General features: G+C 35.2%; 2 protein-coding genes and 4 pseudogenes across 6 annotated transcripts; 1 reads left to right on the top strand and 5 right to left on the bottom strand.

Moving 5' to 3' along the window:
- Positions 1-562: 562 nt before the first annotated feature.
- LOC148194841 (putative membrane-associated kinase regulator 4 pseudogene) lies at positions 563-2,194 on the top strand (annotated as a pseudogene).
- A 3,544-nt stretch (positions 2,195-5,738) lies between these two features.
- LOC124832077 (ankyrin repeat-containing protein ITN1-like) lies at positions 5,739-9,374 on the bottom strand. The gene is made up of 4 exons (XM_088097034.1): positions 9,197-9,374; positions 8,583-9,110; positions 7,418-7,827; positions 5,739-6,951 (listed from the first exon to the last, which is right to left on the bottom strand). The coding sequence occupies exons 1-4, from the start codon at positions 9,219-9,221 to the stop codon at positions 6,118-6,120; spliced, it is 1,797 nt and encodes a 598-aa protein (XP_087953160.1). The 5' UTR covers positions 9,222-9,374; the 3' UTR covers positions 5,739-6,117.
- A 1,067-nt stretch (positions 9,375-10,441) lies between these two features.
- Positions 10,442-15,437, bottom strand: LOC124832080 (putative protein phosphatase 2C 11). Of its 2 annotated transcripts, none has more exons than XM_047306200.2 (8): positions 15,206-15,437; positions 13,233-13,390; positions 11,865-11,963; positions 11,578-11,736; positions 11,183-11,269; positions 10,974-11,065; positions 10,794-10,865; positions 10,442-10,702 (listed from the first exon to the last, which is right to left on the bottom strand). In XM_047306200.2, the coding sequence occupies exons 1-8, from the start codon at positions 15,373-15,375 to the stop codon at positions 10,574-10,576; spliced, it is 966 nt and encodes a 321-aa protein (XP_047162156.1). In that variant the 5' UTR covers positions 15,376-15,437; the 3' UTR covers positions 10,442-10,573. The 2 variants fall into 2 exon arrangements, with proteins under 2 accessions (XP_047162156.1, XP_047162157.1); XM_047306201.2 differs by having other exon boundaries at positions 13,233-13,375.
- A 972-nt stretch (positions 15,438-16,409) lies between these two features.
- On the bottom strand, positions 16,410-17,699 carry LOC124832072 (3-ketoacyl-CoA synthase 19 pseudogene; annotated as a pseudogene).
- Positions 17,700-18,657: 958 nt separating this feature from the next.
- Positions 18,658-20,772, bottom strand: LOC124832078 (3-ketoacyl-CoA synthase 19 pseudogene; annotated as a pseudogene). 3 transcript variants are annotated; one of them, XR_015781758.1, is made up of 2 exons: positions 19,228-20,772; positions 18,658-19,149 (listed from the first exon to the last, which is right to left on the bottom strand). The product of XR_015781758.1 is annotated as a 3-ketoacyl-CoA synthase 19 pseudogene, transcript variant X1 (transcript). The 3 variants fall into 3 exon arrangements; XR_015781759.1 differs by having other exon boundaries at positions 19,266-20,772; XR_015781760.1 differs by having other exon boundaries at positions 19,284-20,772.
- Positions 20,773-24,716: 3,944 nt separating this feature from the next.
- On the bottom strand, positions 24,717-26,463 carry LOC148194840 (3-ketoacyl-CoA synthase 19 pseudogene; annotated as a pseudogene).
- Positions 26,464-27,927: the final 1,464 nt, after the last annotated feature.

Raw genomic sequence — 27,927 nt, 5'->3', positions numbered from 1 at the left:
AAGTGAAAAACCCATTACTTCATTGTATTAAGGTCTTGAACAATTAATTATGTCAGTTCTTTATATGATTAGACTCGTATCTCATTTGGTAACGTGTCTCTCAATAAAACTCATCTTGGATAACAACAAAAAGTACCCATAATATCAGACTCAAATACTTTTGTTACCACTGCCAGGAGATTCCCAAATATTAATATCATGCAACAATCCCCTTCTGCTTAAAATGGCAACAATAAAACATTGGTTTTTGTTAGAAAGTAATCAAATGAATGGCTACAATCATTATGTAATATGTTGATTCTAGCTTCCCATTGTGCGAGACTTCATGATGCCAACGGCACTAAGCAAGTAACCAACCTGCAGTGCGACACGGTGAAGTTTTTGGACACTTGTCTGCATTATTAATTTCTTGAGGAAACAAAATAATTTAAATCATGTCATGCTAGTTACCATTAGCAGCAAAAGAAGTATAAAAGTAGCAATCCCAATTAGAAATAAGCTACAATTTTATGTTGGGTGGGTCAGTGCTTCTCCCCGTAAGAAAATCAATGAGGTCCTAATTTTACATTCGGATGCCTGCAGACAAACTCCTTCAATAATGACAAGACATGAAATAAAAAATAAAAAGCAACAAGATTAGAATACCACTAATTCCAGGATACTACTGCTTTTAGAATAAATCATTCTTTGCACTTTCAAAAGAGGTACTATACCACTCTTCATTTTTCCATAATAAAAGCTCTGCAACCATTAGCTGGTATCCCCTCATAAGAAGAAGTCCAAAATAGAAGAGTGGTACTGAACCTGAGAAATAACAATGGCTACAACACTCTTAGCATGTGACCCTGCAGATGATGATTACATTGACATGGAAGTCAACTCATACTCCAACTTCTTCTGCCATTCTCAATCTTATCCACAGCCTAGAGAATTTGAGTTTCAAATGTCTTCCATTGTTCAAGAGAAAGAACCAACAACCTCCCCAGCTGATGAGCTTTTCTACAAAGGAAAACTCCTCCCTCTTCACCTCCCCCCTCGGTTACAAATGGTTGAAAAACTCCTTGAAAACTCAACCTCTCCTTTCCACAAAGAAAATGATATCTTTGAGGAGTTCTTTAGCACTCCTCTAGCCACTACCTACACAACACCAATTGCAGGCACCCCATTTGAATCCTGCAACATCTCTCCATCAGATTCTTGCCAAGTTAGCAGAGAATTAAACCCTGAAGAGTATTACAACCTTGCCTACCCAACAGACACGAGTGGTGGATTTGTTGTTCAAAACCAGAAGAAGTCTTGGACAAAGAAACTGAAGCAGTCTTCAATAGGTTCCAAGTTGAAGGCTTCAAGGGCTTATCTCAAATCGTGGTTTGGAAAATCTGGTTGCTCATATGAAACCTATGCAACCTCAACCAAAGTTGCAGATGAAGGATCGGTTTCAAAGGCCAGGGAAATTTTAAATATGAATGTGCAAGTGGCAAAGAAGAACCCATATGGCCAAATTCACAGGGACAGATATCAGTCCTCTAATTCTGTCATAAGAAGCTACAAAGAGAAGACAAGTGAGGATGGAAGTAACCACCACAGAAGGTCTTTCTCGGTCGGCATAAAAATTCTTCCAGGGAACAAGTCATCATCGTCATCGTCATCGTCATCATCTTCGTTTCTGTCTGGCTCAACTTCATTTTCGTTTTCAAACAAATCATATGGATGCCAAGCTCGCCAGCTACTGAAAAGATGCAGCAGTGCAAATTCAGAGATAGAAAATTCAATCCAGGGAGCAATTGCACACTGCAAGAAGTCTCAGCAAGTGTTCTCTTCAAAGAAGACTGCAAGCGAAGCAGGACTCTACTCGGTGTCTGCATCATCAAGAACCTCAGTTTGTGAGGATCATGAGAGGGTAGAGCTTTGGAGGGGCTGACGGGAATTGAAGAGTAGTTTTGCTTATTTTGTATTCTTCACACATTGTCTTTCAATTCAAAAGTAACTTTGGTGAAAGATAGCTTCATTCACCAGCACTAATTTTAGAAACACTCATGGTTATCATGATGATGGCTACAGAATGAGATTCTTCTGAAAATAAAACTCCAACTTTGTGCTATCATCTTCCAAGCCAAAAACTTTCCCCCCATATTTCAAGAATCACTTGGTGATCGAAACAACCTAAACAGTGACAAATTTATTTTAGTGTCTTTCTGAAATTTGGACCCTGTCAACTGAAAAACTGATTTGATCTTTCTCCAGCTTGTAAATCAACTGTAACAATCAATTATTGCACTATGATAGGCCTCTATATGCATACATCAAGCATTTTCATGGATCTCGATACATAAGGAACAGTGAAAAGAAGAGTAGATTAAAAGTTTATCTTCTACTAGAAATCTCATTGCTTGTAAATGCTGTCAACTAGAATGGTGACAATGCAACAAACACTATAAATGTTTGATACTTGATACTAAGAAATTGATTCTGTTTTGTGCAATTACTTTTACCAATCATGAGAAAGAAATGATTAATGCAGGCACAGTACAGACATAATGAATGTAAGAGTAATGTGGACATCAAAACCTAATTGTTGAAGTGGAAAGCATGATAATATGTACAACTATTAAATTGAGAGAACAGGTACATTGCAAGATCTTCTGAAAAAGAAAAAGTTGGACATACAAAACAAATGAGAAAGTTAGAGGAATCTACTAATGCAATCCCAGACTCTCACTGACAAACAAGGTATGGAACTGTGAGTCCAAGTCCCACATTGAATAAAAATAAAAAGTAGGATACTATGTAAAGGTGAAAGATTCATTAACCTGTTGTCTTAAGATTTTGGATAGAGAATAGTGTCAATCTTTTGTATTATTGGACTCGGATTTCATTGATGTTTGTATCTCTCAATTAGACCTCCTACTTGATAAACCGAACAAAACAATACTAATAACTCAATTGTGTTCAAATGATGACAAGAAATAAAGAACACCAATCTTTTCATGTCATTTGCCACTGAATTGTAATTGCTTATCTGTCAGCTTTGATCATCTAATTCTCCATTAATTTTATGAGGTTTCTTTAATGAATAAATAAATGTGATTGCCATACTGCAATTTTTGTAATAAATAAATGTCTTTTAAAATTAAAATACATGTTTCTTAGGTCCTTTCTAAATTCTATTATCAGAAACCAAGAGGGTCACAATCATTATGATTGTTGAAGCCCACATGTCTTCATCCCTTGGCTACTACTCTAAGACATTTACTGGCTTCTAGTTTCTCTGTGAAGAAAATTTCTTGACCATTAAAGTAAGCTTATTCTATTATAATGCAAAAAGCTTGTCAGAGCAACTGAGAAAGAAGAAAAAAGAAGAGTTAGGAGGAAGTGAACTTCATACGTACAAGAATATGTTAAAATATTCACACTTAGTATAAAAGGATCCTTCAGTGCAGACAAGGTGACAAACAGCTTTTCAGGTGGTTCTATTCTGATTTCTTTAAGTTATCAGATGTTTGGCAACTTTGTAGCTATGAAATATATTTTATGTATAATGTGGATGCCTTCAAGAATCTCTATTTTTTTTAATTTTAATATATGACAACTGCTTTCAACTTTGGTAGCCTGGGTCCTCAAAATTTGCCTATTCTGAATAGAATTTTGTTATGTCAGCTCCTGATATTCTAAGCACAAGTTATTATAAAGCTCGTATGGATATTATATACAAGGGATCGACACCACTCTTTATCCAAAATCTTACAATGGATTTATGGGTCTTCCTTTCACATTGGTACACTCTCCCTCCAGCGGAAGATTCCTAACCAACCACAACCACGAATAACCATTTCCAACCAGGAAGACTTTCGGGATGATTCTCAACCAATCACAACCATGAGTAATCCTTTCTAACCGCGTTCATCTTAACGAAACTAGCTTACTTAAATACCTTTGTCATGAAGACTTTCGGTATAGGGATCATTGTACTCAGGTTGAGGCAATGAGTTAATGAGTCTTTCCCCTTTATATAATACTTCACTTTCTCATTTCTATCCAATGTAAGACTTAGATTCAATTTTCAACATATTTCAATACATAATTCTCCTTTTGCTTTCGTTTTTGTGTAATTTTGTATGTGTTTATTGTGCAGATAGCGGTTTTAATGCTGTTAAATGCCATTGAGATCTACGCTACTCCTCTTCAAAAATAAATAAATCATTCAGGCAGGCTACTTTTAACATTCAGTGTTCCTATTCGATCTCACGATTTCAAAGGTGACAAAGTTATTATTTTTATTTTTACTTGACTCGAAACTTGTGATCACCAACTAACTATTGTACTAACACTTCCCTTATGAAGTTAATCACTTATTATAGTGTAGTCAATAGAGCACTGGAGAGATTTTCATGTTAAAGTAGCAGCCATTGTTGTCCTATCAGCTGTCAAATATTAGGTTTTCAATGTTTCCATGTGCTACGACTTGAAAAAACAGAAGAAAAAAAAAAACTGTAAGCTATTGCTCACTTTTATTATTTGATAAATTTAATTTATAAATAATGAAAGCTTATGTATGGGATTAAATACGAGATTTGTTCAACTTTATTAACCACGAGTAGGCTTTATTTTGTGTTCATCAATTTTTTTCTTAAAAAATTTCCTAACTCTTGGTGTTATTTTTTTGGATAATGATATTTTGACAATATTTTTTTGACAATATTTTAACACGTGTCTTTCTGGAATAATTTTAGACCAATCACAGAATGACACGTAAATGATATTAAAATATTATCAAAAAAATATTGTCAAAGTATCATTATCCTATTTTCTTTGTTAGAGTTAAGAATATTTTTTTTATATAACTTTTGACTTAAAATTAGAATTTATCTTTATTTAAAATTTCGTCACATTTTTTGTTTTTAAATTTTAAAAATAAAAATAAATATAATATTTTTAATTCAATTATATTCTGTTTTTTAATATTTAAGTTATTTATATCATTTTATTCTTACTTTAATATTTGTTAAAAAATATTAATATTTAAATTATTTATTTCGTTTTATATATTCTCACTTTAATATTTATTAAAAAATACATTCAACACGTAAAAAATTTATATAATTGAATTAAAAAAAACTATATCATTCATTTTTAAAATTTAATAACTAAATATATATCAAAGTTTCAAAATTTAAAAACTTTAATATTTTAAAACATTTTTATCCATTATGACTAATTATCGTTCTGTTTTAAAACTAGCTGCTCCATCCTTTTTCGTTTTTTTTTACTTCATCACTGTGTTCTTGTTACTCCTAAATTGGTAGCAACTGTTGTAAAATTAAATTATTTTTTATAATAAAATTCTTTAATTGAGATTCTATGCAACATAAACTATTTAATTTATTATTATAAATATTGAAAACAACGGCCATCTTAGTATACCACTATAATATTTTCAAAGTTGGCTGCTACACGTCGCTACTAGAAATGGATAACTGCAAGCTGACACCACACTTTAGATGAGCAGATGGTCAATCAGAGAACAAAAGCAAAACCTTCATTACAAACTCAATCATACCATTATCAGCAAATTGCAAACCTCGTTTTCACCTCACAAATTCATCAAAAATAAAAATAAAAATAAAAATAAAATTAACAGGTATACTACTATTTCATTCTGTATGAGCACTGCACATGATGCATGTATGAAGGGTCCAGTATGTAATCTAGGTAGTTGTAATGATTAGGCCTCAAGAAAATTGTAACAAAATACTCAGTAATGAACAGGATTGGCAGGTATATTTTGATAATACAACAATACATAAAGTGAAAGTTAAAGCAATGTTCAATTTATTTTCCTAGCAAATCACAACCTGGGATTAAGACACAGGTGCTTACATTCGCCCTGCAGTGCATCATTTAATAGTTACAATGATGATGAGAGCTTCATTCTAATTCCTCATGATCCTCCTAGAAAACCAGCAGCAGCAACAGCAGCATTAGCTGCAGCTAAGTCTGAGAGAACAATTTCCTGTACAGTGAACTCTTAAGTGGTAGAATGGGGAAACTCTAAACACCTGCATCCATTTTGCAACAATTTGTTCTTCATGATCCCCTTTGTAGGTTGCAAGTTCAAGATCAAATAGCATAAATCCGATCAACCTCAGAGTTGGAGAATTCAGAATGATGCCATGAGTTAGATCCACTCCTCCTGGCTAGCTGCTTCTCCTTCTTCCTCATTGACCTGCTTCTCTTAGATCTCACTACATAGAAAGTCATGGTGCCAATAACTCCAGAAATTATCACCCCTCCTACTAATGTAACAAGAATAGCAGCCCACCTATTCTTCCTACCCACAACTATGTAAGAAGAAGCAATAAATGCCACTGAAGTGCAAACAGAAGCCAGCCACATGAGCTTGTTGATGACCTCCACCACCCTTTTCTCTGCTTTTGTTTCACCTCTAACCAAGGTGATTTGAACAACCACCACGGCCAAAGATGTAAAAAGTGCAATAGCATTAAAGATGAAGAAGATTTTAAAAGCAGCATAAGCTGCTACCACCGCTGAGCCATCATTGTTATCACCACCAGGCACAGTGAATATAGCAGCAAAAGCAACTGTAGCAAACAACACTGCCACCACTGTTACTGAGTTTGTGGCATTGTTGATTCCTTCCCTATGAAGCTTCCTTAACTCTTTGGAAATATTATGAACATTTTTGTTGGTTCTCTTGGTTTGTTCAAGTTGCGTGTGAACATCTTTCTTGATTTGAGTAACAGTTTTCCTCAGTTCATCCCTTGGTTGGTTGAGCTCGTTAGCTCTGAGTGCTCCGTATCGAGAAAGACATTCTTTAATATCTGATGCCTCTTCACAGAGTGGAAGGCTTTCAACAATGTCAAGAGCTGTTTTGTGGTCTCTGGTTAATGCATTAACATTGGTGTCTGGCAGATGTAATAACTCATTCACTATCTGTGCAGGGAATTGAGAAACCATAGTATTAGATTTTCATTTGAGGAACTTAGACGGCTGATTAAAAATATACAGGGGATTTGCATGGTTTTATAAAGAAAAATTCAAAGACAAAAAGGATCAAAACTTCTGGACAAATGTAAGTTCAACCATACCAAGTTACCACCTTCATTTAGATGTTTAGTTGCATTTATATAATATTATGGAAAATCTATAAGTGGTAAGCCAAAATTAGGAAAGAAAACATTATTACATTACATTGGAAATTCAAAAAGTTATAATGTTTCCTTTTTGAATAAAAACTCATCACATTTAGACAGTTAAAAGCAGCATTTAGTAACCCAGGTATACAACAAGAGATATTTAGCCATTTGGTGAGAGCCCCCCATCAGTTCTAACAACTTCATTTAAATGGCCTCATCTATACTGATATGGTGCTTGTAATGCTATGAAACTGTTGACATACCTCTACTCGCTTTTTCCTGGTTGCCACATGTAATGCTGTGTTACCAAATTTGTCAGGAAGCATAACAATGGCAGCATCTGCATCAAGAAGTAACTTTACCACGTCACAACTCTGCCCTTTTACAGCCATGTGCAATGCAGTTTGCCCTTTCTTGTCAGTCCTTCGAGCCAACTGTGGATCTTTACTGAGCAAGGCTTTCACAATCTCCACATGGCCCTGACGAGCTGCCAAATGCAAAGCATTTTTGCCATTGGATCTAGCAATCTCCAACAAGCTACAATCCTTCGACAGCAGCTCATTCACCACTTCCGTGTGTCCTCTTGTCGCTGCAGTTATAAGTGGAGTCGAATTGGATGGACCAATAGTTTTGCTCAATCCCGGGTCATAATCTAGCAAAACCTGAACAATCGCTGCAAACCAAAATACACCATGAATAACATGGAAGAATAGAAAACCAAACACACATTGCACTACATCAGCACATAAGAACATCTCATCAGATTACACACCAAAAAATTGAAGTCCATCATCACAATGAACTTTCCCAATGCTACCAAAACATTTATACTTTAATTCTCGCTCCTCTAGTGTAAGTAAAAATAAAGTAAATAATCTCAGTCTCTGATGAGAAAAGCAAAGGTTGATACTTCAACACATTATGCATATACTTCAAATACCAACAGCTAAATTTCTAATCAATGGCTATGATCATGACTCCATCAATCCTATATTAAAGCCACTTCGCGCATAAGGGGGCGCTACCAAAACCTCGAGGCTGCAAAACCCTCGCCTGATTGACAATCACCACCAATGGCATATTTCAAGGCTAGTAGAAATCTGGCAGAATCCCTCCACCACCGGAACAATCCCCTGTTACCCTTTAGTACACAATAGGAATATTGTTGTGGAGAAGACTCATTATCATTCATCTGCCAAAGAACTCTCTTTAACTAAAGAAACTAGGGGTAACCGAAGAGTTTTTTCAACGAATTAGATTAATTACTTCACTTTCAAGGATGAGTTGCTCACTTTACAGGTTTTATAGTCTCTTTCCTAAACCTCAAGCAGCAGAGCATATGTTCATAAGTTCATAACTTAACTCCTCGTATAACTAACTAAAAAAGCACAAAGAAACACAAGTACCAGAAAGAGAGATACTACATACAGTGGTGGCCTTTACTAGCTGCAATATGCAAGGGATCAAATCCCGATCGGTTCTTCTTGGAAACAGTCTGAGCAGTGGAATGGTTGAGAAGCTCCTTCACGACATGGAGATGACCCTTTTCAGCTGCAGTGAACAAAGGGGTCTCACCGAGCTCGTTCTCTTCGTTGACGAGGCAAGCTCGCACTTCCGCAATCTCGGTGTCGAGATCGTCGTCGTCGCCGTCGCCGAGAGTTCCCATAACCTGAGATTCGACGTCGAGAAGGATCTGTCTCACGGCGCCGACGTCGCCCCTCTGTGCCGCCAGGTGCAGCTCCGTGTCGTTATGCCGCCCCGTCACTTGCTTCACGTACTTCTTCCTCCCCGTCTGGTCGATGCGCTTCCCCGAGTTCGAAAGCACCAGCGCCGGAGCTGTCGATGAGGACGGAGACGGCGACGGTGACGGCGATATCTCAGAAAGTGGATTCTGAAAGGCTGATGCTGGGATCGGCGATGGGGGGTCCTTTTCTCCTTGCCCGTCAGCTCCCGTTCCTGATACAAGCAAAAGGGTGATCGAAAAATGAAAAATTTAGAAGAGTGAAGAAATATAGAAAAAGAGAGAGAGAGAGAGGGAGAACCTGTTTGGTTTGGGTGAGAGGCCATTGAGATGGTGGAAGAAGGAACAGAGGAGAGTGTGGAAGTGAAGGGAGTAAGAGGAAGATGGTTTTGGATTGTTATGATTACAAGATATTGAGAATCTTAAAGGAAAGGAAGATGGGTGGAAGGAAAGTGGAGAAACAGACTCAGAAACACGAAACTTCAGAGAAACACACGCATTCGGAGGAAGACACTTTGGACTTTTCTTTTACTTGTCCTTCCTATAATTTTCTGTCTTTTTCTTTTTTTTCCTTATCAGTAAAACATTTTTAACATAACCATTATTTATATATGTTTTTTAAATAAAATTTATATTTTTATGATCTGATTTAAATAAAATTGGATGAAGTTTACAAATTGATTTCAAAGTAGCCTGATTTATATTGAAATGTTTTATTTTAAAATTTTAAAAAATAAGTAATTAATAAAAAAAAAGTCTTACTGCATTCTTTCCCGTTCCATAAAATAAACAAATTGGTAATCATTTTGATTTATGTAATGTGAACCTAAATAGTTGTTTCTTATAACTAATAAGACTTTTCTTTGACTCAAGCTGAAGGCTTCGATTTCACGGGCTGGCATCATCATGATTCATGACCTAACTCACAATATTTTTCTTCTTTTTGGGGAAAAATTCCTTTGACATGTGTTTGATTCTGGACTTGTGGATTTGAATTTGACGATAATTCAAATAGTAAGGAAAAAAAAATGTGCTTCATATCCTTACACTCAAATATATGTAAAGTATATGGTGTTATATGTGAAAAATAGTTATTTTATTTTATCATATTTAAGGGAGTAAGTATAAATCTACTATATGATTAGTGTATTCAGATAGGCATCTTATCATACTTACCCGCACATAAATATAAATGTTTAATTAAATTTTAAGTACATGATAAATTTATATATTTTTATTTGAATCACTTAAAAAATTGTTAATTAAGTGACCTGAATATTATTATTTTGCTCCTTAGTTGTCTTCATATAATAATGTACTTTTATAGTTAATATAATAAATAACTTTTATTCTTAGATATATAAACGAAAAAAAAGTGGGATTGGTACTTTTTTAGTTAATATGATAAAATGAGACTAATTTAAGTGAAGAGAAACCTTAACTTTCTAAGCAATCTTTTAGATTGAGTTAACATTAAGTGGATGATCTACTACCTTATAACTAAGATTTATAGAAGACCAAAATAAATTAGGGAGTAGCAAGATCATGATGAAAATAATTAATAAAGCAATTCGTTAGAAAACAAGATAGTACACATTCACACCCATTTATGATTTCTACGGTCAGAATTTCAGTTGTTAGAAACGAGAGATACCTAAAGTATAAGAGTACAAGCATATCAGGATATATCAAATCGAACAACAACACTAGTGATGTTATCAGAGCTTCCCCTTGCATAAGCTTCTTTTATGAGTTCTCTGGATGCCACTTCTGCATCTGTAATATTTTGTACTAACGACACCGCCTCCTGAAAAGGCAACGCACAATCAATCACAAAATCAAATTGAAAAATAAATCTATCTTGTTTAGGTCAACTTTAACGAGTAAGATAGTCTCACCTTGTTTGATATGACATTCCAAAGGCCATCACTAGCAATTATAATAAAATCTACACCGTCAATTTCTTCCTCCTAAGCCATAAAATAACAAAAGAAGGGGAACTTAGCCGGCAAAAAAATAGAACGACACAGAATACCAAATGGATGATCAAAAGTTTATGCGCTTATGATTTAGGCAACCTGAATTTCAGGGTCAGCAACAACATAAGGCTTAAGAAGTTTGTCGCCAAATGCACGGGACACAGCAAGAACACCACCAACCCTCCATGTTCCTGGATCAACCAGCAACAGTACAAGCTATTTATTTATTATCAATTTATTGTGAAGTATGCCCCCCCACTGCCCCTGCCCAAAAAAAAGACAGTACAACCCTACAGGAAGAAACTTACCAGCCCAGATTATAAATCCCCCAGCCTTTTCAATCCTTTGACGTTCATCAGATCTATCGGGCTTGTGATCAATAGACAAAGGAATAGCTACATTAAAACAAAAAGTCATCAAAAGAAGGCAAGAAAAAAAAAACGGAACAGGAATTTATATATTGCTTCTTGAGCCTATTTTGCCTATCCAACTAGCATAAACAATTTGTAAGGAAATTTTACTGAAAAGGATAACAATGGAAACTTAGGAAAACTGAAGTGACCCAAAACCAATGTTTGACAATGCACTTCATTGAAAGGAAACATGCTGCATATTCCCTCCACTCATCACCATATTAAAAAGATGCGGATTATGCCCAATGTAAATCAAATTCTCACTAAAACATAAATGACATGGCATCAACCTGAACCAGCTCTACTTGCAACTACTCTGGAATCACCAACATTTGCAACAACAATTCGGTCCCCCAACAACATAGCTGTTGATGCAGTTGACCCAGCATCTCTTTGATGGCCCTTTTCCTCATTGAGGTAGTCGATATCTGTCTGTTTAAATGCTTCTACTGCAATGAAACAAATGATTGGACAGAAAACATGTTAATATTTACACTGTCCAGGCGCAAACCAAACAACTGTAATGTGATATGAAAATTTTAACATATGTATAAATTTACAACAATGAAGTTCATACCTATAGCAGTCTTTGTGTCTTTGATAAAGTCAGGATGGCTACTCAAATTCTTAAATAGATTATTTTTCAAATATTCTGCAGTCCGGGAACCTCCATGACCTAAAAGAATAAGAAGCAAATTAACACTACTCTTTGATTTTGTTTCCTTATTTTTAACATATCTAATCAAATAATATAAATAACATTTTTATCAATATCAGAAATTAATATTGAATAAGGACCAGAGATAAATGAAGCATTCCCTTAATTATACAAATGTACTAGATTATAACCCTAACAAATAAGAAAACAAATCATTAGAGGAAATATAGAAAGTAAAAACTAGAAACCATTATTTAAACGTGACTAAGCTTTATTACAAATAAATCCGTTTTAAAATATAATATAGACTCCACCAACCATGGTTGGAATAATAATTTTCTAATTTGGGCTGTGCCTTACTCAATCCCAAACTCAAGAAGTGTCCATTGCCAAGTCTTTATTAGCTCTACTTTGACCCTATCGACCCTATCTATAGTTGATGTTGGGTTTCAACAATCATCATCCCAGTACAAAATATCTACAGGGGCAGTGCACCCAGGACGAAAGACTAGAAGGAAGGGTCAGAGTGTGTCTGAGACTGCTGAAGACAGAAAATGGAGAACTAAAGCATAGAAACCAATGTTGTAGGCAAACCAAAGTCAAACCAGAGCAAACCAAGCAGACAAAAGAACTCTAACAAAGAGGTTTCTGCAAGAACAATCTAGAAGCCACGTGCAGCCACCAAACATGAGGAGTGCAACAGAGACTGGGACAGAAGTCAAACAATAAGACGATCCTTCAAAGGAGAGAAGAGGCCAAAACAGAACGGGGACTTGCTGAGACGTGACAGAGAGAAAGACTATGTTGGTTCAGCCTTCAGAGAGTCCGAATCAACCACATGTAACAAAAAGGGCTGGACAGCGAGAAAATGAGCTACATGTAAATAACAGAAAACATGGATGGATCAAGAAAGCAAAGGTGGCAGATCCAAGAAGCAAAGGGTAGGATGAATCTAGTAGAGATGGAAAATGGAAACAGTGTTGAACGCACAGGAAAGATGTTTGTCAAATTGCCACAAAAGCTGAGACACTCACCATGGAGGCACATGCTAGCGAGATTGATCCTATGATAAAAAGCATGTCACCAACACCCAACAGCACAGATAATAAAAAGACATAAGTTATAAAAACGAAACAGGACCACAAGTTTTTATTCTAAATGCCATACCAAGTAATCAAAATCTTACAATTGCTTTGTAAATTGGCTATGTTGCACACCAAATCAGAAAAAAAGAGGAAATGGGGTAAAGATAAAAAAACCAATTTAGGGAACATAAAACAGGCTTACCATCAAAAACACCAAAAAACGCAACCATCTGACCATCGACCTCTGATATGGTGGTCTCAAAGAAATCCTCCATTGATGACCTTTTACCCTTGAAACTGGAATATCCATAGCTGAACCTTCCACTTCGACTTCCAGAGAGAAAGCTAGACAAAAATAATCTTTTTTTGAATATTTGAGAGTTGGGAGACAATTATTAGAAAACATAAGAGGGTACCTGAACCAAAATTCAAATATATTTCATAGAACCCTACAATTTAATTTGAATGAATTTTGGTAAAAAAAAATGTTGATGGCAGTAAATAAACAAATAATTTGGTACCATTACAGGACACAAAGTTAAAAATATATACATATATAAGAAAATAGAATTTTATATAAACATGACCAAAATGTATAACTGATTAAAAAACCACAAATATCTCGTAAGAAAAAAGCTACAGCTTGTTAATTGCTCAACAATCAACATTATAAAACCTAATCATGACTATGATACTACACTTTACTTTCAATCTTATAATTTCTCTGTCCATAATTTCCTTGTCTATAAATGACCCACCATTGCTTTGGCTTCAAGTTCACAAATATCAGGGTACAAGCCAAATACATACCCAAACCAGCGTTATAAAATTGTACATATATTTTCCATGTACGTGCCAAGTAATTATCATGGCATAGTGGTATAACTTAAATTTATGAATTTCAGGTCTTCGAGTTGATTCCTCCTTCACGCAATTTTCCTATTTCATTGCTTGAAATATCAACACTTGAACCTACCATTAGAGCATGAGAGCTAGACAACTAGGCTTTGAAATGTCAAGTATTGTAGCACAAAAGCAAGCCAGAGAAAATATCAAGTAGCCTACAAAATGCCTAACAGCCTTGGATGTGACTGTAAATCCAGACTGCCAGTATTGAAAGTTCAGTTAGGCATGGCATTGGATGTGATTGCAAAGTGGGCCTTGGATCAAAAACTGGTTTGTATCAGTCTTAAGACCGGTTCGATTATGTGAGGACTGACCGAGTTAATAACACATTTGATCAAATAATCAAGGCAAATCGGCATGGAATAAATTCCAAATTTGACTGGTTCAACCAGTCATGGAATAGTTAAAAGGAACTATCGGGTTTTGGTGTTGAGTGGGGGAGGGGGAATGCAACAAAATGAAAGGAAAAAGAATTCCATAATTTCCTAAATTCTTCATCTAATGTGGTAAGAAACGGATGCTTCCAGGTAGGACAAAGCAAATAAACTGATGATACAAACTTGAAAGGCATTACAAATTTTTAATGGGCATACAAGAACCACTACTTTGCAACCTCAACGCCACTCAACTTTATAACTTCACGTCTTACTATAACTGTAAAATATAAATATCAACAGAAAAATTGCTTAAAATCAGTAGTAGATGCAGGGTTTGGTCTGAGTGGTCAATTGATGAAAAATTTATAAAACAATCTTGTAATTCATAAAAAGTACAAAAAGGCACCACGAGAAATTATTTAACAAACATGAACATAAAAGAAGGGTACACTAAGCCATAACGCCCATTTCTAATTAACAGTAACATAGATTAATATAGATACTATAATTTCCCTCCTCGCTGCTTTCAGAAGCTTAAATATCAAGAAGGAGCAAACCCAAGTATTCTTATCATCAATTTGCGACGCCATATCATATCCTATCATACAAACACATGACCATCAACCCACGGCATTAAAATGCAATAAATTACGGTCACAATTTACAAGCATGCTATCATCGTATTTTTCCGGTCCTGCTAAGAATTTATTTTCCCATTTTATCTAATCCCGTTGATAATTGAATTTCCGAGCTCAACTTCTACTCATAGCGTCGATCACAAATTTGCCGATTAAAAGCCTCAATTCAAACTCCAAAGTAATAGAAAATTGAAACAAAAAAGAGGAAAGGCCTCAGAAAAGCGGGAAGGCCCACAGTAAATGGAAATAAGCACCTGATGCCGCCACCGCTGAAGAGAGAATCGTGATCCTTGGAGGACATCACAATGTTTGGCGTCGCCGGCGGTGCAGGCTGACCTTCAGCGGAAGACGAAGCGGTTACCGCGACCGCGGAGGTGGCCGCGGCCGCAGTGAGTGGTTCTACAGGGTCGGAGTTTGAGATCATTTTACCATCTCCTCGTTCTCATTTCTCCCTCTTTTTTTCCCTCTATACCTCTCTCTTGCACTATCTACTTTACGCGTAGTTTATTTCGCTATTTTCAGTTTTTTTGGGTCCACTCATTTTCAACGAAGCCAAAAAAAAAAACAAGGCCCAAATAAGCCTAAGAGAGCAAAAGGCCCAATACATGTCTGGCCTACAATCAAGCATCGTTTGATGGCTAACACCATACTGAGCTTCAGTGAATGAACGCCATTGTCATGCAAATTACTACATTATCATCTTCTTTCAAACGAACAATATAAGTTACTGGCTTTGACATGCTCCTTTCCATTTTCTACTTCACAAAAATGATTTGATTTTCTTGTAATAGTAGCTTCTTAATTAATACAGTAATTTTTTTTCTTATCAGACTAATTATAGGATACAACAACGAGAAATTCTCAAAGAAATGTAATTATTTTTCTCTGATAAAACATAGTTTTAGGTTGTTGTACTTTATCCAACATATTCGGTTGGTCTGGTTTGGTTGAACGGAAGGAAGTGTCAAAGAAGGACAAAACCTCGTAATGTTTAACCAATAATAAGAATTGTCTCCTCATGTAAGGATATATATATGCATGCACACTCATATATATCCCACGTCAATGCATTGCTTCACTGTTTTTGAATATAATAAACTGATATAGTGTTGGTTTGAACTACATCAACAAGACAGAAAAAGAAAACATGATATTAAAGCACATGTTATGTTTGTGTATTTCTGTATATAATATTCGCATATCACATCCTATCATAGTTGTAGTAGAGTTAGAAGTAGTAAAAAAGCATTAAAAAGGGTAAGGGTGGTGATAAGATCATACCCCACAGAAGAAATTTTGAAGGCAAACAAAGCAATAGATGAAGAGACATGTGAAGTTCTGAACAGATTCAGTGGTTGTTATGAGGAAGCCATGTCAAGAATACACAAAGGTGTTGGGAGAAAACATTTTCCATGAATGTGGTAGTTTGGTTTGGTTTGGTTCTCTTTTAAACCTCAGCTACCCAATATGAATTCGTTTAACTGTTATTTTCTTTCTGGCTGCAGTGACGGAAGCAGTTAAGGCTTCTACCATCTTCTGCAGTGCAGTAATGAGGGCACTCAGAGTCACTGTGCTTGTGCTCCCATTAGTTGCATTATTTGCTTGGAACACTGTCCGTGTTTCATGTTTCAAAAACTCCATTTTCAGTAATATATATTTGATTCTGTTTATATCTGTATTTACTTTTATTTATATATTTTAACATTTTAACAAAAAGGTATTTTTAGGTTTTAGGTTATCTCATTTTTTATTACACCACCATAGGCTTAGTACGGTTTATATAGCATGGAAACCGAACTCAACAGTATGCTACTCAAACCCAGAAGAGTAACAACACATAAAATAAAACACAAAATGTAAATTTCTTCACAAGACTCTTGGTTCACCGTAAAGGCTTGAGTAGCACTCTCCTTGACAAGACTCTTGGTGACGTGATGACCCAAATACCCCTGCTCATCTTCCATATGTATGCAGCAGTTGTAAGCGTCATCATCAGCACTGTACTGGGTCCTCTCGATGTGCTTCAGTTTCAATATTGAACGGCCCTTCAGGGAAGTTTTGTTTGTCAACATCGCAGAGCAGCCACCAGAGCGAAAGAGGCAATTAGAAAACATCATTTTCTTGTCCGTGCCACAGTACCAATGTGCACCAATATCCTGAGTGCTCACAACAATTCCGACAGAGTTCTTGTAAGTCTTGAAGAGTTGCTGCACCACATCAATAGCGATGACACTTGCACTGCACCCCATTCCTATAAGATTGAAAGCTTTGACGTTTTCTCTCATTTTGTACCTGTTTATGATACGTGCTGTGAGAGAAGGTGCCGGCGAGAACAAGGACACGTTGACTACGAGGATGTCTATCTCGGAGGGTGAAATAGCCGTCTTCTTGAAGAGGTTGTCGAGTGTGTCGAACATGATCTCGTCTATTTCCTCGTACGTGTCCTTAAGAGATGGACACTCCTCTCTCCCTTCAAGAATGGTTCTGGAGCAGTAAGTGTTCTCCCCAATCCCCGAAAACACAATGGTTTTGAAGAGAAACTTCAACTCCTCCAACCTCAACTTTCTGTTTTGTAGGGTAATCTTTGTGGCGGACTCGGTGTTGAGTTTGGTGTCTCTGGAGGAATAAAGCACTCGTAGGCCAACATGTAACATGATTGGCCTCTACGTTGAAGAATCAACCTGAAAAGGGAAAAGAAAGAGTATAATAAGAAGGGAAGGAGGCATAAGAACAAAACATCCATCTCTAGCTATATCAAAGAAGCAAGGGATATGGGGATGAGTGCAAATGCGTTAGCATATATATATATACACACAGGTAATGTTACCGGGACTTTTTAACAACTTTTTATAATAATTTTTTAACAATTTACTACATGTTATCATAATTTACTACATGTTATTATTTTATTATTTTATTATTTTATTGACTTCATTTGAATTTATTTTAAAAAAAATATTTGAAATGTACCCATCACCAAAAAAATATTTTTCATGTTAACGTACTACGATGACCCTCACTTTTCAAGTTCCACTTTTAAGCGCAAGGTTTGCAAACTACAGTAACTTCCAACAACCTTCCATTCTGCTTCCATTTTTACTGGTGGTCCTTCTTCTTTGTTTCTTCTCTGTCGTGGTTGACCATTGTGTGGGAGGTGCTCTTGGTTGGTAGTTGGTGGTGCTTATAACCTTCACTTCGTTGAACAAGGTGCACCGAATCCGTTCTCGTATTCGGATGTTTTATTCTCTTTTGGATTTTCTTTCTATTATACTCTCTTTTGTTGTGGTCTACTATACACTGTGTTGTGGTGTGAAATAGATTTAAGATTACCGCCCGTCAGCAACCCTAGTTCTAAACAAAAATTCACACCCAACAAAAGGAATCTTTTGATGAGTAAATATGTAGGAGGTAAAGAGAATTTGGGCTATACAACAGAAGATGAAAAACTATCTAAACTCAAAGAGGCAAAGAAATATGCCAAATGATGTATTGCATCAAATCAATCATTAGAATTTAGTTAGACTATTTTAGATGCTGTACCATTCCAAAATTTGAATGAAGCTTTATTAGAGATTGAGGCAGCACATGATTAGTTGTTTGTAAAATATGACTAAGTTAATGTTTTTTTAGTTATGAAATTTGATATACTTGTGTTATCAACTTTGTAGCATCTATCGTACAAACAAGAATGAAAAAAAAGAAGTAATTAAATCAAAAACTTTTTCGTAGACCTATTAAATTTTACATTATTATTACAGGAAGTTTGTTTCATAACAGAAACTAGATATTACAACAGGAAGCTTTGTTTCAAAAGATAGACTACATATTATAATAAGAAGCCTTATTTGAAAAGTCATTCTTTGATGTACACACACAAACAAAAGCAAGGAAAATTCTTCTAAAGCTTCAATGAAATTCTTGTAAAGCTTCGGTTAAACGGGAGGAGGAACTGTTCCAAGTGCATAAGATATGTATATGCTTCTTCATGAAAACCATAATTGTCTCTAGAAACTCAAATCCAAGCAGCCATCAGGTACCGCTGGTCTTCCGAAGGTGGTGGAGGACATGCAATTGCTATTGCATCAGAAGAGCCCCACATATCTGTTTTGTGTTCATCCCAATGTGAACAAATGTTCTGTTGTCACCCAATTATCTCAACAGCAGTCTCTCAACAAATGAACTCTACACTCTGTTCCTCCTATAACGAGAATCAATCCATTAAAAGCTGCAAATTAACATCATCACATATTCCATAACTTGTAACTAAATAATTAACCTGTATAGTTTGATATAAAGAGTTTTACTGAACTATACCATCTCGCAGTACCCCACCTAAATGACAATCCTGCTTAAATCCAACCTCACAAAGCTAAGATAATCTTCATTGATCCAATCAAACTTATCCTTGAAAGGGTTACTAAGGTTCTCTGGAGGGTAACTTTCTATGCAATCCTTCCACACATTGGTATCAGACAAGTCCTTCATCACCTCCCAAACACAGTTGTTGCACTTGAACCCAGCTCCAAGGCTAATCATCAGGATCCTATCACCCTTCTTCAGCCTCTTCTTCGCCTCCATGTAACCCAAAACGTACCAAAGACCACCAGCAGAAGTGTTCCCCCATCGGTGAAGTGCCATCCTCGCAGGTTCTAGGTCATATTCAGTAAGCCTAAAACCCTTTCCAACCCCATCAATAACTGCCCTCCCTCCAGGATGCACACAAAAGTGCTCTATTCCTGTCTTGAAATTCAACTCCCCTCCCAACAGATTCACTTTTGTCTTCTTTAACTTGTTCTTGCCAAGAACCAGCCCAGTGAAAAAGGGTATCATTTCCCTTTTCTTCATCCCACTGTACCTTACAGAGACAAAAAGGAACCTTACTATTTCCAACACTGGCAGAATCTTGGGTGCCATCGCTTGAAGGTTCATCGTCAAGGCTTGAGCGGCAATCTTGACAAGACTCTTGCTGAGGCGAAAACCCGAGTACCCCTGCTCATCTTCCACCTGCATGCAGCAGTTGTAAGCCTCATCATCAGCACCGTACTGGGTCCTCTCCATGTGTTTCAGTTTCAATATTGCACGGTCCTTCAGAGAAGGCTTGTTTGTAAACATCAAAGAGCAGCCGCCAGAGCGAAAGAGGCAGTTAGAAAGCATCATTTTCTTGTCCGTTCCACAGTACCAATGTGCACCAAGATCCTCAGTGCTCACAACAATCCCGACAGAGTTCTTGTAAGTCTTGAAGAGTTGCTGCACCACTTCAATAGCGACGACACTTGCACTACACCCCATTCCTGCAAGATTGAAAGCCTTGACGTTTTCTCTCATTTTGTACCTGTTTATGATACGTGCTGCCAGAGAAGGTGCGGAAGAGAACAAGGACACGTTGACTACGAGGATGTCTATCTGGGAGGGTGAAATAGCCGTCTTCTTGAAGAGGTTGTCGAGTGTGTCGAACATGATCTCGTCTATTTCCTCGTACGTGTCCTTAAGAGACGGACACTCTTCTCTCCCTTCAAGAATGGTCCTGGGGCCGTAAGTGTTCTCTCCAATCCCCGAACTGACAATGGTTTTGAGGAGAAACCTCAACTCCTCCAACCTCAGTTTTGTGTTTCGTAGGACAATCTTTGTGGCGGAGACCGTGTTGAGTTTGTTGTCTTCTGGAGGCATAAAGCACTCGTAGGCCAACATGTAACATGCTTGGCTTCTACGTTGAAGAATCAACTTGAAAAGGGAAAAGAAAGAGTAGAATAAGAAGGGAAGGAGGCATAAGAACAAAACATCCATCTTTAGGTATATCATAGAAGCTAGAGATATGGGGATGAGTGCAAATGCATGAGCATATATATACACATAGGCAGTTATGCAATGTTAACAAGCTAAGATGAGCTTCACTTTTCAAGATTCCACTTTTAACTTCAAATAACATTGAATTGTAATATATAAATATATAAATTGGATGCATTTATATACTATTAATAAATTTTATTTAATTAGCGATAAACTCTCATTACTTTTAGGAACTAGGGAGTTTGATTGAGTTTGTCATAATAAACCCACTTACTAAATTCATTCACTTTGTCAAGTTGCGTGAGAAGGGAGGAAATAAACAAATAAATAATCTGGCTTGTGACTGATCCCCGATCTTTTCAGTTTACTTTCATTTGACACAGCGAAATTTCTAACCCTTCTTCGACCACTTATGATCTATGTCGGATAAAAATGAAAAGTAATTTACACATTTATATTCATATTCATTTATATTATAAGAATAAAATAATTTTAAAAGAGTAAATTTTTATTTTAATATAAAATAAATTGAGATATATTAATTTTAAATAGTCTTAAATAGGTATAAGAAAATGAAAATATGTATTTTCATAATTTATGTTTTTAAAATAAAGAGTAACCTTTGTTCAAAGTCACACTTTGACTAGAGTGATAATTCACAATATAGAGTGGACGCGAATTTCATATTATACTAGCTACTGTGAGAAACCATACATCAACAATGTTTATTCCTTTGTTATTACAGCAGCAGCAGATGAAACATATATTGCAAGGGAAGTAAAACGTAACCATCAGATATTGATTGAATGATATGTAGGCAGATGATAGTTCATAACTTGCCCATGTTCCTCTCAAGACATTGTTATAACAATAGTGTGCGATCGTTAGGATCAGAGAAAGGAAGGAATTGGCTGAAAAGATACACAAGATGATGTAAAAGGATAAACATGATGAATTATTTTACCTTCAGTTGCTGAAAGGAACCCTACAAATAGCAGCTAAATCTTAAAAATGGAATGCTAATCGTAGTCATGATTATAAAGTTGCATTACAACACGATACGCATGCCTTTGAAATCAAATCTGAGCTATATAAGGATTAATTATTTGATAGCCAAGAGACAAATTGTGACATGTTATACTAAGACACGTCTATACACCTCTTTCATACTTCAATGTGAATTGTTACTGCTAGCTAGTTATACCTAATTTTTGTAATAAATGATGTATGTAAATGTATAAAGTTTATTACATTTAAGAGAATGTTACGTTACGGACATGGTAACTAATAAAGAGACAAATTAAAAGTGTAACTAATATATTTAGATCTTTATACCGCACCTAAATTTTATGATCAGTGAGTCTATATTAATTCATAACAATGGGTTGTAGAAAATGACACATGACAGGGCAAAATGAAAATTATTTGTCTATAGCAATCATATACTGACAATTTAAGTTTCCTTTCTCATTGATTTGCGCGTTTAATTATTTTGGTAGGATGGGTTTAGAAATCGAAATCAGAAAAAGGACAGTTACTTAACACACCACCAACATAAAATAAAAATGAAGGAAGAACTCATTGGAAATACCACAGTAAGCGACGGCCATGCAGAAATTTAGGTTAAGGCGGGCAAGTCAGAAACACCAGTTCTGTCAGTTTGTTACAGTAATATCATGGACATGCCAGGTTTGGATCTGTAAGATAATTACATATGAATTTATGAATTTATATGTAAGTCATTACCAACAAATAAATTTATTTGTAATTTTGTTATAGACACATGTAATTATCTACAAAAAGAATTCATAGATTGGTACGACTACCTATAATCTTTTTCTGTAAGTAATCCATAAATAAAATTGTATTATTACGAATTTATTGAATTGCCTACATATTTTTATTGTATAGGTAATATAATTTTAGTGTTTTTAAAGATGTATTTCTTGACACAGTCTTCGTCCCCCTCAAGATGTGAAATGGGTGTTTGGAAAACACTTTGATACTCAAATCGACAAAATATATATCCTAAGAATTAATGAACAATATCTACTATACGTGAATGATGTGTTTAGGATATTTTAATCTTTAATTAGATGTATTGTGTTACCATAATAGCACACTGATCCAATATGATGATATTTGTTATAGTCGATATCATCTTATGGTACAATACTTTGAGTATAGTATCGTAAAAAAAGATATTTAAAAAAACAATCATTAATTTGAAAAACAAAACGTTCATATATTCAAAAAAGAAGATTACTCAAAAAATTAATATTTCAATTTGTAACAAATAATTTTGTTGTGAATTCATTCTTTTAAGTTGTGAAATTAATATATGTTGAGGAGAAAAATATCAAAACAAAGGAGTGATATATAATGTGATAAATGATACAATATCTTAAGAAAGATTTAGGTTAAAAAATTCTAACAATATGATATATAAGGATGACATGTGCATGTATATTATATATTGCATGGAATATGTACGTACCAAAACCTAAAATGAACAGAAAAATGAAAAAGAAAAAAAAAAGGTTCACAGCAGCCAATTGGGAAAACGATGGAGTCAGAAAAAGGCACAGCAACATTCAACTAATCAGTTCAAATTATGTTTGTATTCTATCTGTTTTTCTGCATTATTCAGCAAACTATAATATTCAGAAAATACAGATGGATTCGTTGAGAGATATTACAAAGGTTACATTCATTCTTTAATAATACACTATATTACTTCAATAGAAAAACTTAATCTAATCAATATCTTAATATAATCAATGTGCACTCTTTTATAATGTAATGAACTTTTTTATATTTATGGATGTAATTTTGAAGCAAAAGGAAATTTGATTATATATATATATATATATATATATATATATATATATATATATATATATATATATATATATATATATATTTCACCACTGTTATATATTCTCCATCTCAATATTACAAGACTGTTCTGTCTCTCCAGAATATTACCTATGCAACCTTTAGAATATTTAAAGATGATGAGTCATGATTTTCACAGGAAAGCAAGATAAAAAGTTAGATATGAGATAAATCCTTCTGTCATTAATGCTATGCTCCACAAAAGTTTAGCTCAACAGTTTCTTCAATCTGTACAGTTTATTAAAATATACGTATATGTACAATACATGTGTAAATATTGTTCAACAACCTTTTTTAGTTTAGAGTTTGGTTTATTTTTTATTTATTTATTTATATTATCATCTTTGTCTTTAATTTTTAATTTTATCTTTTATTTTTATTTTTATATTTATCTATAATCTTCAGCTCTTTATTTTTTACTATTTCCTAATTAACTTGTATCAATTAATAATAGTGAATTTATCTTATTTATACTTTTATAGAGACATTGGGCCGCAAAAGATGGGATAAAATAAGATATTTTCAGTTGCATTTAGTCTAAGAACAGTATTTTTAGCCACTGATTTTTCTTTCTGTTAGTATATAGCACTAAATAATTAATTTCAACAGATCTTCGCTTTCAATCTGTTCTTTTATTCACTGTATTAAAATTTGAGATTTTATTTATAAAATTTGACGATGTGAATTGAAACAACATAACATCGGTATGTTTGTTATGTTTAATAGAGCATAAGATAATTATAAGCTTATAAAATAGGCAATCAGAGACGTATGTCCATATCTTGTATCAATCAGCTTTTAAGTACATTAGATGTAGACTTAGAGTTATATATATATATATATATATATATATATATATATATATATATATATATATATATATATATATATATATATATATATATATATATATATTCCATTATTTGATTTTGTTTTTTCTGCCACTGAGAAGATATAGAATTACGATGTATTCACGAAAGTGTTTCTGATTGACATCTTGGACAAAGTTATATTTGTTTAATGTTTTCTAGATCTTAACAGAGATGCCATTTCACCAGTTGTGAATAAAACCACACCACATTAATAACATGAAACTTTATTTCATAAATAGCACAATAATAGTACATGTTTGTCATCAAGTTTCTCTCAACAAATCAAATCTACACTTGTTCTTCCTCTGACTAATTATATGGATCTTTGTGTTTAAACATGAACCAGAATAAAATACTTTCAAACCTGGAAATTAACATCATCGCATATTCCACAACTTCTAATTGAATAATTAACCTGTATAGTTTGATATAGAGTTTATATTTCTTTTTCCTTTCTCTTCTTATTTTACTGAACTGTACCTCTCCCTCTGTACCCCACCTAAAGGACCATCCTGCTAAAATCCAACCTCACAAAGCTAAGATACTCTTCATTGATCCAATCATACTTATCCTTGAAAGGGTTACTCAGGTTCTCTGGAGGGTAACTTTCTATGCAGTCCTTCCACACATTGGTATCAGACAAGTCCTTCATCACCTCCCAAACACAGTTGTTGCACTTGAACCCAGCTCCAAGGCTAATCATCAGGATCCTATCACCCTTCTTCAGCCTCTTCTTCGCCTCCATGTAACCCAAAACGTACCAAAGACCACCAGCAGAAGTGTTCCCCCATCGGTGAAGTGCCATCCTTGCAGGTTCAAGGTCATATTCAGTGAGCCTAAAACCCTTGCCAACCCCGTCAATAACTGCCCTCCCTCCAGGATGCACACAAAAGTGCTCTATTCCTGTCTTGAAATTCAACCCCCCTCCCAACAGATTAACTTTTGTCTTTTTCATCTTGTTCCTGCCAAGAACCAGCCCAGTGAAAAAGGGTACCATTTCCCTTTTCTTCATCCCACTGTACCTTACAGAGGAAAAAAGGAACCTTAACATTTCCCACACTGGCAGAATCTTGGGTGCCATCGCTTGAAGGTTCACCGTCAAGGCTTGAGCGGCACTCTTGACAAGACTCTTGGTGAGGCGAAAACCCGAGTACCCCTGCTCATCTTCCACCTGTATGCAGCAGTTGTAAGCCTCGTCATCAGCACCGTACTGGGTCCTCTCCATGTGCTTCAGTTTCAATATTGCACGGTTCTTCAGAGAAGGCTTGTTTGTCAACATCACAGAGCAGCCACCAGAGCGAAAGAGGCAGTTAGAAAGCATCATTTTCTTGTCCGTTCCACAGTACCAATGTGCACCAAGATCCTCAGTGCTCACAACAACCCCGACAGAGTTCTTGTAAGTCTTGAAGAGTTGCTGCACCACATCAATAGCGACGACACTTGCACTACACCCCATTCCTGTAAGATTGAAAGCCTTGACGTTTTCTCTCATTTTGTACCTGTTTATGATACGTGCTGTGAGAGAAGGTGCCGGCGAGAACAAGGACACGTTGACTACGAGGATGTCTATCTCGGAGGGTGAAATGGCCGTCTTCTTGAAGAGGTTGTCGAGTGTGTCGAACATGATCTCGTCTATTTCCTCGTACGTCTCTTTAAGAGATGGACACTCTTCTCTCCCTTCAAGAACGGTTCTGGGGCAGTAAGTGTTCTCCCCAATCCCCGAACTGACAATGGTTTTGAGGAGAAACCTCAACTCCTCCAACCTCAGCTTTCTGTTTCGTAGGACAATCTTTGTGGCGGAGTCAGTGTTGAGTTTGGTGTCTTCTGGAGGCATAAAGCACTCGTAGGCCAACATGTAACATGATTGGCCTCTACGTTGAAGAATCAACTTGAAAAGTGAAAAGAAAGAGTATAATAAGAAGGGAAGGAGAAAGAAGAAAAAAGATTCATCTCTAGCTATAGCAAAGAAGCTAGGGATAAGGGGAGGAGGAGGATATATGTTTGTAATTGTGGATGTTGAAAGTGCAAAGACATGTGTATATATATATACACAGAGAGAGGCAGTTATGTAACGTCGATGTGCAAGTTGAGCGTCACCCAGTTTGACAAGTTGCCTGAGAAAAGGTAAGATGTGCCCTACAGACAACTCTTAACCAGTCGATATTGACTGTGATTAAGTGTCTCTCTCTCTCATTCTCAAAAATAAAATAAAATAAAAATTTTCATCACTTTGAGTAAATATAAGTAAATAAATAATAGTAACACTGTAGAGTGTGAGTTGTGGTGAGTGATCCCTGGTGTTTTCCATTTACTTTTCATTCATGAAATGACGCTGCAAAATTTCTAACCCTTTTTCGGCCAGTTATGATTGATGCTGGATAAACAGGAATCTCGTTGGAGTAGGTCAAAGTTAATAAATACGGTGTGGACCAACCAGCTTGCGAAGAAGAGCGAAACCAGAACTCCATTTGAAAACTTCATCTTCCATGTTTATTTCAGAACTCAACTAACATCCCCAATGGAGTTGAGAAACTTTAATGACTAAGACTCGAATGTAATTTCAGAACTATTAACCGGCTCAACTCAGTCTCCATCACGAGTTGATCACGAGTTGATCACGAGTCAACCCAACCCCACTCAAAAAATATGAATATTGATCGATTAAACGGATTGATTCACTAGGTCCTATAATTAAAAAACAAGCACAAAAGACAAACAAAAATTAATTTTTTTTCAAACTCAATCCGTCTTTTACCCGTGGTAACCTAGGTTGACTCACGGGTTACAACTCATTTTGACAGAAAATGATATATTTTTTTTATAATATTTTGACAAAACACACTTATTATTTTTTTATTAAATTTAAAATACGTAAATAAATAATGAATTAGTAAAAAAAATAATATGTCTACTATATATAATATCTGTCAATATTTTGTTGAGAAATGCTACTATGACACACTTTTATATTTCATTTGACACATGATATAAGGATAAAATGGTCTAAAAAGGATAAAGTTTTATATTTTTTCAAGAAAAAATAGAATAAAAAGTAAATAAAAATTAGTATCAAATGAATGTAAAATATTTAGGTGTGTCAAATAATCATTTTCCTAATTTTTTTTCCATAATATTTATGGTATCTCAATCAACTAGCCCATGCATAGACTAAATAAAGTTCTGCTACCAGTTTACTATATATGTGTGTATTATTAGTACATGGTGTCATTGTACATTTTGTATTCTTTTGCATTCAATTATAATATTTTGAAACCAATGGAGTGGCTTAATTAATTTCTTGATTGTTTTCCGTAAATGTTGTTCTCAACTTAAACTTTAACGTCACCAGAGGAGCATGAATCACAGTCTCATGGATCTGGAGTTATTTTATTTAAATGTTTTGTTTTAATTGCTATCAT

Source organism: Vigna umbellata, chromosome 8, assembly GCF_029865625.1.
Source record: "Vigna umbellata cultivar VRB3 chromosome 8, Vumbellata_1.0, whole genome shotgun sequence".
In the NCBI taxonomy this organism is placed as follows: domain Eukaryota; kingdom Viridiplantae; phylum Streptophyta; class Magnoliopsida; order Fabales; family Fabaceae; genus Vigna; species Vigna umbellata.
The sequence above is the reverse complement of the archived record's forward strand: the minus strand, read 5'-3'. Positions and strand labels throughout refer to the sequence as shown.